The sequence below is a fragment of the Taudactylus pleione genome, unplaced genomic scaffold (genome assembly GCF_031769625.1).
Source record: "Taudactylus pleione unplaced genomic scaffold, aTauple2 ptg000532l, whole genome shotgun sequence".
In the NCBI taxonomy this organism is placed as follows: domain Eukaryota; kingdom Metazoa; phylum Chordata; class Amphibia; order Anura; family Myobatrachidae; genus Taudactylus; species Taudactylus pleione.
The window spans coordinates 711,155-723,934 of NW_028284934.1; the positions used below are offsets into that span (position 1 = coordinate 711,155).

A 12,780-nucleotide genomic window follows, 5' to 3' on the forward strand; every position below is an offset into this window, starting at 1 on the left:
TAACTTTGTGGAACATTTTTATCTTGGCTAAAATAATTTTTTTACCATGGTGGACAACATCTTTCCAGCTGCGGAATAGATTATCTTTTTCAGAGCCTGGCTCTGCTAGCTAACACAATTGCAGCCCATGGGCTACATTATTACCTCCATATCCATGTCTGGTAAATATCGCTTCCACGTGCGCAGCACAATGGCTGTGCATGTGCAATAGCTCAGCTGTTTTCCAACCCAGAAATAAATTGATTGCATAAATGATCACTTTTAGACTTTGATGGGACTATAGTCTTCACTTTAGACATGCTGTGTTCATGTATACCCGGAAATGCGTTAGCAGTACGGACCCCGACTGGCCAGCATCTCTCAGATGCCCTGGTTATTTTGTTTAGCCCCAATAAATACTTTCTATTGCCACAATGAGCAGCAATCAATAATAATTTTTTGGCTACTTAATAAATACAGAATTTATACTGTACAGATGATTAATATTCCAAAAAAAAAAGTAAAAGAAAATAGAGAAAATAATTTTATTGTAACTCAGAGACAGTCAGCAACCATACTAATACTCTGTTATATATATATGTATATATATATATATATATAAATATATATATATATATATATATATATATATAAACAGCACCACAGTATAATGATCAGTTCTGAGCTTATTATGTATAAACTAAAGCCACACTTGACTAGATTTGAACATCACTGCTTATGTACCAAAAAATTTGTTTTGCTCCTTATGAAGTCTATGTTCAGGGGGGTTATCTTAACACAGACCCATTGATGGGATGACCCATATACACACAGCTCTCTGTAAATGTGCATTACTCAGTCACACACATGCTCCCTCCCTCTTCTCTCTCCCTCCCCAATGACCAGCTGTGCCTAGTACACTTATTATCTCTGGCTGTGCTGATAACATAAGGGAAAGAGCAGACAGGGAGAGAGTCTGAAAGCAGGATTCACATCCGAACAGCCATGAAATCCAGGAGAGACAAACTGAAAATCCCATCATTGACATTAGAGTGAGTATCTGCATATGTGGGGAATTTCCTGGGGCTGGGAGGTTCTCCGACACACTGAATTAATAATAGACAAATACAGTGCTTCATGGTATTTTGGGAAATGGCTGAAACAGCTGTTGAAGCCTGGTATTGTACCTAACAGTGAAATGAGTATAAAAATGTGAATAGGAAACAAGAGTACAAAATGTAGATTTATTCATATTTCATAAAAGTGGATCTTAGGCAGAAATAGCATTGAAATAAAGCTGATAGAAATGATCATGTGTTCTTCTGTCTGACAATGACTGAGGCAAAATAGTAAGAGGTTTTATATTATAGTGGATGACAATGTCAATCACTGACAACCATTGAGTGGACTTTTGATGATGAACAATTAATGAGAGGGCTCCGATGACATGTTTACCTAGAATATTGCTTCATAGAAGTAGGGCTGATTTGTAGTGGGATGTATCACAGAATAAGTGAGATTTAGTCTGATGTACAAGTAGTTCCACTGGCTAGGATGCACTTGGTAAACGTCATGTTGCCTTTGTACAGTGAAGTCAACAACACAGTTTTAGAAAGAGAATTACATCTTCCCCCCAGAACTGGTACAAACCCATTAATGAAATGTTATTGTCCAACTAATTCTCGGTGTGAATGTACAACAAGAAATGTAAAAGTAAGTGATTCTTTATTCTCAGAACTGTGACACTTGATTATAAAGCACCCAATCAGGTCCAACATTTCCATATACAGAATTGTAATCACTTTTGAAGTTCTCCAGATTTTGGGCAGTTGTATTTTAATAACAGGGACTGCTGCTGTGCAAATGAACCTCCATCACACCGAATAGCCTCTTTAAAGATAATAAAAGCAATTTATAATCAGCTAAATAATGTAATTATTCCATTTCGGACAGGTTACTAATGTGCAAATATTTAAATTCCTCGCTACTTAAGCTAGAATACAGGCTACGGCTATATTTACTTAGATAAAATGCTCACTTTTGGCGATTTTGCCAGCAATACTTAAAACAGCAATAGTATTAAATAATATTAAATATAAAATCAGGCATTTTTTACATTTAATATTAGTGCAATTTTAAACAATGTGGGCAAAACCACCTATAATTATCAGTTTTAAAATAAAGTCCAACAGGTGCCATTATTTTTTTATGGATTTGCATAACATTTTGTTTGGATCTTTGATGCTTATCACTGAGTGCAAATGTCTATAGTGAGAGGTCACTTTTGCATCTGGCTTTATGTATTTTGGGTTAACATTATGGTTGATGTTATTGAATAAGGTTCATATTTAATTAATTTTACCTTCCCAAACGTAGAATCTTAGTAAATGGCCCTCTAGTACATTTAGAGTATATTCAGACAATTTCTATCAAGTGCCCTGACTTTATAAGGTAATCATTTATTTAATTTATTGGCCCTGCTCTCAGTAGCATTTTCATCAATTCCAGGCAAAAACTATATTTTTTTTATTTTTCTTTTATATATCCATAGCATAGTGCAACATTTCAGTATTTGAATTTGTTTTCGGTGAGTACAAAATAACAGACAATGCAGCAATACAACACATTTATCGAAGTGCTTATTTGGTGTAATGTTTACTGCAATATGTACAGAATAAAACGACAGAAATTGATTTGCTAAAATGTTTTTCTCATAAGTATTGATATATGTTGCCAAGTATGTATGTTTAGAATTAAGCCAACCATTGCAGGTAATCCTGTTTGTTTAGCCTGTCAGCATGAAGCCACTTGTTGTTTTGCTGTTTTTGTATACATGTGTCTGAATACTTAAACATTATTATTGAACCTGTTTCTGTGATGAACTTAATCTGTATGTTCTTAAAACCATTTAGCTGTATAAGCACCAACATCAGATAAGTCTCCGTGTTCTGTAAGGATGGTTTCTGAGTGTGTCAGCGAGGCTTTGCATGATTATGTGCGTATATACAGTAAGTGTAGTTTGTACATTTATATCAACAGTATGTAGGTGTTAATACCACTGCATTAATGGATGTGTTTATATCAGTGTATGTACAAATCCGGGGGGGGGGGGGGGGGTGTTTTAAGTGCAACAAAAAATTAATGGGTGAGCAAGTGTAAGATGTCAGATGTGTCAGTAAATTCTTATTTTAATAAATAATTACTTTGTCACCCTTCTACCATTAAAGGGCTTCCAATGTATATTGACTAACTGTGTTCATAAACCTCACAGTGAAAGGGGATCTTACTGCAGTGGTACTGATGGGATTACCATGGAGACCGAATCTTCCAGCCTGGAAAACACCTCTCCATTTATAACCCAGCTTAATACCATACACCACCTTTACAAATCTGAGAAACTGTGTCTGCAGAAAACCTGGGTTTCCTCTGCAGATCACATCTTGTTTTGGGGTTTATATTTATCTGGTTGCTAGGAGACCATTTTTCATATTTCAGTAATGATTTGTGTTATTTTGGGTGTTTGTGTTTATTTTTTTAGCACATTTATCTTAATTATGTTTTGAAAACACTGTCCAGTCCTCTGTTGCATGTTGTTTCTATGTATTTTATATATTTGTCCAGTATCAACAAATCCATTTTAGTTCCAAAAATTCTACATCTTTGATATTTAAAAGAAAAAGGTGTTTGATATAGTAGTACATAACAAGATTTAAATAAACTGAACAATAAATCTTTTTACTAAGGTAGATAGAACTGCAGCATTACCCAGAGTAAATGTATATTCTAAAAAGAGTTTAATTTCCAATGCTTAAGTATGAGGTGTTTGGATAACTGACTGAACAGGGCAGTCAAACAGCTAATTATGGGCCTCCTGCATGTAATAATTAACATGACTAGAGTTGGTGAAATACATTGCTATGGAAGCTGGCATTAACCACTTCAGTACCTTTACAAACATCAGCATATTAACTCACTGGTTCCCAGTCTGTTTGCTGACTCACTGATAACAAAGGCATTTGTAAAGATCCAACTGAAAATGTCTCCCTAAATGACAGCACATTTTATAGTGGTATAAGAAATCATAAAGATATAGGGCCTGATTTACTATGGATCGCTATTGCGATCGCAGCTGCAATTACGCATGCAGGTCTGCTGAGAAAATATGCTAATGAATGCAATCGCAATGCCATCACACAGCCATCATAGAGACTCACACTACTGCTATCTCACATCTGTAATACCTTGCAGTCCTGCGTATACATCGGCAACACTGAGTAACACGCACAATTACAACGGGTCTGACCTTACTCAGAAATTGCTAACCTCGTTGTACACAGTGAGTACTATAGCTGCGTATACTGTCACAGTGGCTAATTTATGCACTCCAATGCAACGGCGTGCAAACGTACAGGCGCGCCAGCTTTTCTCCAACCACTCCCCCATCAAACGCTGATGTCCCATCCCTAGGTCTGTGATGGCATTGTATCTGCGTAGGTGATTGCAGTGCGATGGCAATGCTAACTCACGCACACGCATTGCGAAGCATACGCATGCACAGTACGCACCATCAGCCGGTGTGCGTACACTGTTGCAGTTGAGATCCGTGATATATCAGGCCCATAGATCATGTTTTCAAATCGAAAATTATGACCTGAACTAAAAATATCTGCACTTATGTAATAGTAAAGTACAACACTGACTGAGAATGCATAACACATACCTCCCAACTGTCCCGCATTTAGCGGGACATTCCCATTTTTCTGGGACTGTCCCGCTGTCCCGCCCGCGGGCCGCAGTGTCCCGCGGTGGGGGGGAAGTTGGGGGAAGCATACACGCTGCTCTGCTATGCAGAGCAGTGTGTATGCAGAGGTAGAATAGATGCTGTGCGCATGCGCACAGCATCGATTGAGAGTACGGGGGGAAGCCCGGGGGCTGTCCAACATCTCGGAGATGCAGGGCACGCCCAATTAGTGATGTAAACAGGGGCGTGTCATCTGACCCCGCCCCCTCTACAATTAGGCCACTCCCCCTTTAGGGCGCGCGGGCTTTCGGCACGTGCAGGTCCCTACTCCCTCCCAGCAAATGTTGGGAGGTATGATAACATAACAAATATCACCTACATAACAAAGTAATGGTCAACTAAAGTGAATATCAAAGTAAATTTTCTCTAACCAATTTTTGAAAATCTAATAAAAAAGGGGATATTTTCCTCAGTATTATTCCCATTCCCACTTTGTGGGAGATTGGCATTATAGGACCTGACTCAGAGTTGTACGCTAATGCAAACTAGGGATGTGCAGGCTCGGATTAGTTGTGATTTTTCCCGCCAAATTCGGATTTTTCCCCGCCAAAAATCGGGTCTCAGAAAGAGGCAAAAGGTCATCTTTCATGGACAAACATCATCATTCCTGAAAGATGATGTTTGTCCATGAAAGATGACATTTTGCCTCTTTCTGAGACCCGATTTTTGGTGGGAAAAATCCGAACTAATCCGAGCCTGCACATACCTAATGCAAACACATTTGCGAATTTTGCCGCTTAGAAATTGCTAAAATATGCTAATTCATCAGCCGGCGGAATTTGTATTGAGACACCCACCGAAGCCTTTGGGCTGCCCACAACTGTGTACACAAACGCAGCATTGGACGCAGATCCTGAAAACACTGACTCCTTGAGTGAGTCTATGGTCACGCAGAATGGCTGCACTAACTGAGAGGCTGAAGCTTTGTTCTCTGCATGTGCAATCGCAGATGCTGGCTAGTACACACCCAGGAAATCACCACAACACACCCCTTTTTCTTTTGCCGGTACTCCCTGTAACCACGCACAAAACGGTTTCTTCCTTTCAATCAGTTAAGAGTAAATCCTCACAGCGAGCTCGATTAATTTGCTGTGCATGCGCTATGTGGCTATGACGCATGCGCAGACCACTAATAATCACTCAACAGCATTAAAATCAGCATAGGGTTCAACTCTGCATCAGGCCCATAGTTCATAGTCAAATACGGGGTGAGTATCCCTTATACTGTACTATTTCCGAAATGCTCCAAAATCAGATTTAATTTTTTTTTACACAAACTTGGATAGTGATACATTTGCTTTCTGATGGTTCAATGTACACAAACTTTGTTTCATACAAAGAATTATAAAACATATTGTATAAAACCCTATGGGCTATGTTTATAAGGTATATGAAAGGATATGCAGTCGGGAAGCCAGCTTCCTGACTGTCATATCCCGGCAAGGGTCTAAAGACAGGCGTCGATATGCCGACGCCTGTCATTAGACATACGCCGGGAGCACGGATAGCCGCAGGGGGGGGAAGGGTTAGGTTTAGGGTTCCCGGGGGTGACTTAGGGTTAGGTACCCCCCCGGGAGGTTAGGTTTAGGCTAGGGGAAGGGGGGTTAGGGTTAGGCACCCCCAGGGGGAGGTTAGGGTTAGGCACCCCCCGGGGGACTTAGGTTTAGGCAGCGGGGAAGGGGAGGTTAGGTTTAGACACTTAAAGGGGGGATTAGGGTTAGATACTGGGGGGGAGGTTAGGGTTAGGCACCCCTAAGGGAGGGTTAGGGGGTAGAATTAGGTTAGCTAATACTTACCTGAGGATGATCGGGATTTCCACTGCTGCCAGGATGCTGGGCTCGGGATTCCAACCGCCGGGCATGGGTCCGGCGGTAAATCATACCGATTCTTATGAAACATGAAACAAAGAAATGTCATGTTTAGACTTGGGTCATACTTGCCAACTCTCCCTGATTGTCAGGGAGACTCCCTGACATAGTAGCAATCTCCCTGACTCCCTGTAGAGTGTAGCAATGTCCCTGATTGCACCTTACCCCCATTATGTAGCTGTTATATACTTGGGAAAAAAGAAATAAGCTATACATTCAAATGGGATCATCAGTGATGTATAAGTGTGTTTTCAAACAAGAAGGTCTTACCGAGCAACAACTGCTGCTTTGGGACTTGTTTACATTTGGATGTAAGTCTACTTTATGACACACATCTCAGGCAGAACAGTATATGTCCATTTTAACGCAGTGCTCATAGGTGTAGCTTTCACAATTTCCCTGAAATGTTTTTTTAAAAGTAGGCAAATATGGATTTGGGTCTCTTCCTCAAGCTATCTCATTATGTATATGCAAATATTAAAAAATCAGAAAGAATCCAAAAACCAAAACTAAGCATTTCGTATAGGGGATACTCAATCTGTACTGGGAATTAAAGATGAATTAACTCATTTGTTGGATTATGGCGGTTCATGGGAATAATGTGAATACAGCTGTCAATAAAAACTGCAATTTGTCATTTAAGTGCAGACTACTAACAGAGAAGTACATTGTGCTGCATTATTATGTAATATTACTGCCATTGACTGACTACAAGTAGCCTTTAATCAGGCTGCAAAATAAATGTAAGGGGTTGGAGTGAGTGCTGATAGTGCTGCTATAACAAGTCAAATGAGTTATTATGGTAGATCATCCATTCATTGGGCATCCAAGTACCTACCCAATGTAGGAGTCTGTGTAACATCAAACTGGTACATCTGGCATATTCATCATAGCTGATTCTATGATGCCCAGTAAATCATACATCAGTTGCAGTATGATGTAATGTCACAATGGGCAGTAATAAGCCAATAGTAATAATAATGCTCCGTAATTAAGCCGCTATTAACAATAATGCCTAGTAAGCAGTCACCTTTTCTCACCCTCCATCCGGCAATCATGCAGTACATCCCTCAATCAGTAGGCACAATGCCAGCGAAGAGAAAAAAATTAATTGGAAATGGAAAGGCAGCTTCCAGGCTTCTTATATTCCTCAGGGTGCAGTGGTAATATAATAAGGAGTCGGACTAAATGAGGCGTGCAGGACATCCATTGGCCCCAACACTCTACAGGAGCCGTTAAAATAGCCATCCTCACTCACATGTTATTTCTGACGTTGTTTCATGATCATCATTAATACACATTTTTTAAACCCTCACCTCATACACATGAAAATCAACATTTCAGAAGAACAGTTGGGAATTTCACCTGCCCGAATTCCACCCCATCTACTTTGTGAGATACCCAAGTCTCAGGACCAGAGGGTAGTGTGTGATTCTATTACAATCTCCATATTTCATGTGCGAGGTCTCTGCTCATCTACCGTTCTCCCACCCAATTACCTGCCCTCTTCATTCCACTTAGTGACAATTTGTTCACTCTCTCACTAAAATTGATTCCTTATGGGACTCAAATCAATATACCTTTCTCATCTGGAATATTTACATCTTATTTTAAGCATACATTGATTATTCCCATGCTAAAGAAGCCATCAATTGATCCATTCCTTCCATTATGCTACCACCTTGTTTCTAACATTCTTTTGCTCCAAAAGTTCTTAAAGGCATGTAGAATGTCTGCCTTGATATACCCTTAGCAGGGCCGTAGCTAGGGTATTGCGGCTGGTGCCATCGCACAGGGCGCCACAGGTCAGGGGGCGCTGTTTGCGCCTGTCAAATTTATGCTTATTATCATTCTTGCTTGTAGCTTCCTCTTATCTCATCCCCAGCATCTCCTGGCCTCTCCTCTCTTCCCTGGCCCTTCCCTATAAAGCCATGGCCCTTTTTTGGGTGCATTATGTCCCTTTGAAAAATGAGGGGGCGCCAATGCTCTTTCTGGCACAGGGCACCAAAAAGTCTAGTTACAGCTCTGACCCTTAGGGTTCTGTGCATTATATTCCACACTTTTTTTAAGTCTTGTTTGTTTGATAAGTCTAAGGGTTTTTACTTGCTACTAATTCTTCTGGATTTATATTCTGTATTTGGTACTGTAGAGCAGTGGCATCCCTCACCGCTGTAAAACCTGTGCGTCGTAAAAAAATGGGCATGCCTTCGTCGTTAGGGGGTTGACCTTGTGGGAAGGGGGCGTGGCCTGAACCCCCATTGTAATCACTACTGGGAGGTCCCAGACTGCCCCCGAGGACAGCTCAGTGTGCAGTGCTGGCTCCCTCACTGTGTCAGGAGCTGAGTGCTGCACATAATGATTCAGTGCAGCACCCGGCTCCTGTCACTGAGGAGTCTGCACTTTGGTGTCACCCCTCGGCGGGTGACATCCGGGTGCAGGTAGCATCCCCCTTGTGACGCCACTGCTGTAGACTAGCTCTATATCAAACAGTGTGTCAATGGCGATCATTGTCCAATATAACTACCTCTCTCCCATGTCCCCAATACTTCTGCAGTATACCTACAGTATATTCTGGATTGCACTGTCTTAGACAGTCATACTTGAGAGTAGGTTAAAAAAGTGACAAGGTTCCATAGTATGCTCACGTGCTATCATAACTTGGATTATTTTAGTAGTATAAACCTCACTTATCCCAAAGAGCTGCAGGAAAATAATATCAAAGCTTCCCATCCTGCATTTACCCACGTTGTGCATTTAATGTCTCTTATTGAAACAGACATTTAGGAGTGCTTATCAAATTTCCTAAATATTTTTTAAAGCCTTTAATATTTATAGTAGAACACCCCCTCCCCCCTGCTACCTAAACAATGTATTTACTCTTATTTACAATAATCACTTACAGACATACAGTACTTATCAATATCTATACTGAAAGGGCTAGTGTTCTACTGCTGTTTATCTCAGCGAGAGAAAACCACATATTGCCCAATGTATTCTCAGCTGCCTTGGCGATACTGACCAGAAATTTTAAGGCTTAACTTATAGTGGGGGTTTTGTATGTGTGATCTGGATAGCTGATTAATAGCCAATTATTGTGCTTTCAGTGCCACTTAGTCCAAAAAAAATTGTTTAAATGCAAATATAAAAAAGTTGAAAATATTTGAAAAAGATTTCCCAGTGAAATAAAAATGATTTGATTAAAATTAAATAATAAAGCATTTTTTTTAACAAGGATTTCCCTTTGCGATCATCATCCTGAGATGACAGATGGATTGTGGCGCTGTATGTACTACCGTGATCCTTGCTAAACAGGCTTTCAAGTGCTTTTCCCCATACCGTACGTTAAAAACACCCTTCTTTGCCAGAAAGTGCTTTTCACTGTTTGGTAAATAGAGCCATTTTTCCTGTTTCTGTGATCTCCTACAGGATCCGGTCAGAATGTCGACATGGACATAAGGACAAAAAGAAAAATACTGACATTCACAATGTAGGCTTGTTCATAATTTTGGCATTTACCATGGCTATAGCTGCAAAAACCACATTAATGATATTTACCAATTTTCAATCCCTAAAATTGTTTATTTTCAGACCATAATAGATATAGCTGTTTTACTCAGAGTAATGATTTTGATTTAGCAACAGGTTTTCTGAGTGGTATTACACTTTAAGGCCCCAAACCTTTGGGAGTTTGCATAGCCTGTTAATTAGTAACTATAAGTAATGATAGACTGGATACAAAAAATACAAGTAAATATTCTACTTGTAATAAACATGCCAGCTATTTACTAATTATCATATGAAGAATCTGCAGTGCTGAAGAAAACGTCAATATATTTTTCAGGAATAAAACAGACAGCTGTCCTCTTATTTCCAACTCTAGACGGTGATCGCATCTACAATACAAATGTAAAAATTATTAATAATTTAAAGCATTTACTTTTCGATTTTTAATATTATTTTAATGTAAACTGGAAGCCCAAATTTGTGCCCAGTGCAGGTGTCCCAGTATTTCTCGCTCACACATGCGCAGAGGCTCCCTGAAATAGCTTGGCGACCTGTAAACCTGGGTACACCCTAGATTATATGTCGCCAGATCCCACGGATCGGGCCGACGTATGGTCCACATATCGAGCAGTCGGTCACAGCATCGTGTAGTGTGTACCGCATGCCCCATATAATGTGCGGTTGGGCATTGCATTGCTGGGTACACACATCAGCAAGTGTTGTACCCAGGTTAAATGTACCTATAGCATTGCTATGTAACTGAACCAGTCTTCTCCCCAGGCTGTTTTTTTGTGGGTGCACCACCGGGAACTTTGGGGCCTGCAAGTGGGGACAGTATCTGGGAGCTGTATAAAATGGACCAACTCCTACAGACTTTACAGCTTTCTCATAATCAGATGACTGGGCCTCTAATAAGATGAGAAGAATTAATATATAAAATGTTTTTTCAAGTTTAAATCATTATATGGTCATGATTTTAAACATTTTATTACAGGTTGAGTCTCCCATATCCAAAATGCTTGGGACCAGTGGTATTTTGTATAACGGAATAATCCGTATTTTGGAATAATTGCATATCATAATGAAATATCTTGGGAATGGGACCCCAATATACACATAGAATGCATTTATGTGTTATATACACCTTATACACCAAGCCTGCAGGTCATTTTACACAAAGTTTTCAATAATTTTGTGGCTCAAGCAAAGTTTCTGTACATATATGAGATAAATTTATGTTTCATTTACACCCTATACACACAGCCTGAAGGTAATTTTATACCATATTTGTAATAATTTATGCCTTAGACAAAGTTTGTTTACATTGAACCATCAAAAATCAAAGGTTTTATTATCTCAGTCATGCCAAAATAATTCCGTATTTCGGAATATTCCGTATTTTTTGGAATATTTGGATATGGGAGACTCAACCTGTATTATGCGAAGGCCCCACCCAGCTATTTCTTGATGCCACCCGGCTGGAAACATTTTCTGGGGAGAACACTCTGAGCATCACCAAAATATGTTCTTCTCAGATCATAATAGATAGGACCCTTTTAGCTGTAGCACCCAGAGTAATGATTTTGATTCAGCAACAGGTTTTCTGAGTGGTTTTACACTTTAAGGCCCCAAACCTTTGGGAGTTTGCATAGCCTGTTAATTGGTAACTATGAGTATGATAGACTGGAAACACAACTACTAGTGCCCCTATACTCTATCTCACAAACATTCACCACCTTACACTAATAAAACTGTAAACTTTTGAGTAGATTAGTAAACTATGCAAATATTTTATACATGTTAGTTTTGTTATCTGTTTGAATAATACAAATATTACTAATCACACTCTCTGGCACAGAAACAGAGTTACAGAACGTGCCTGAGGCAGACTGCATCAAATGCTACTGGTTCCCCCTGTGTCTCCCACTGCTGGCATCTGCCCTATAAGCAGAAAGGTAGAAATGTATCATGCCCAATTCAAGAAATTAGACATGTTAATGGTTGGCTAATATGTAATAAATACATTTTCTAATACTGTATGAATAAATAATAGAATAAAGTTATACATTATATTGTAGGCTAAAATTACTTTAGCACTAATAAATGATTGTCCTATCCTAATGTCTTAAATGAACATCTATATTCCTAGCTAGAAAAACAAGTCTATAAATAAATTTCCTAAAGTCTATAAATTATTATTGCTTTTGAAATAAATTTACTTTATATAACTAACACAAAACTAGGGACACTTGTAAAACTATTTTATAGATTCATTTACTCACAGTAACTGAGCAGTTGATGTATTAAGCAGTGAAAACAGTGTAGAATTTGTCTAAGGCCACCAGGAAGCAATTATCAAGTACTGCACATGCTATAAAATGATAGGAATATGCTGATTGGTTGCTATGTGCAACTTCTCCACTGGTCCACTTCTCCACACTTTCCACTGCTTGATACATCAACTAGTGAATGCCATACCTATAATGCAGAGTTGACTGGAGATTTTACTCTCCTGAGCCTCTGGGCAAAAATATGCTATGAAATCACCAGGGCTTGCAGTGCATCATTTATCAAGGGCAAGAAACATCTGTGACAACAAAACTGGCTTCATAAAGGCACTTGTCCCAA

The 12,780-nt window shown here is 39.4% G+C and overlaps 1 protein-coding gene across 2 annotated transcripts in view; it reads left to right on the forward strand.

The window, feature by feature from the left end:
* The first annotated feature begins 967 nt into the window (after positions 1-967).
* MAST3 (microtubule associated serine/threonine kinase 3) overlaps positions 968-12,780 on the forward strand; it is a 254,091-nt gene continuing 242,278 nt past the window's right edge. For both annotated transcript variants that reach the window (XM_088450860.1, XM_088450862.1), the window contains exon 1: positions 968-1,031. In XM_088450860.1, the coding sequence (XP_088306986.1) occupies positions 985-1,031 (47 nt within the window). In that variant the 5' untranslated portion in view covers positions 968-984. The remainder of the gene's footprint in view (positions 1,032-12,780) is intronic.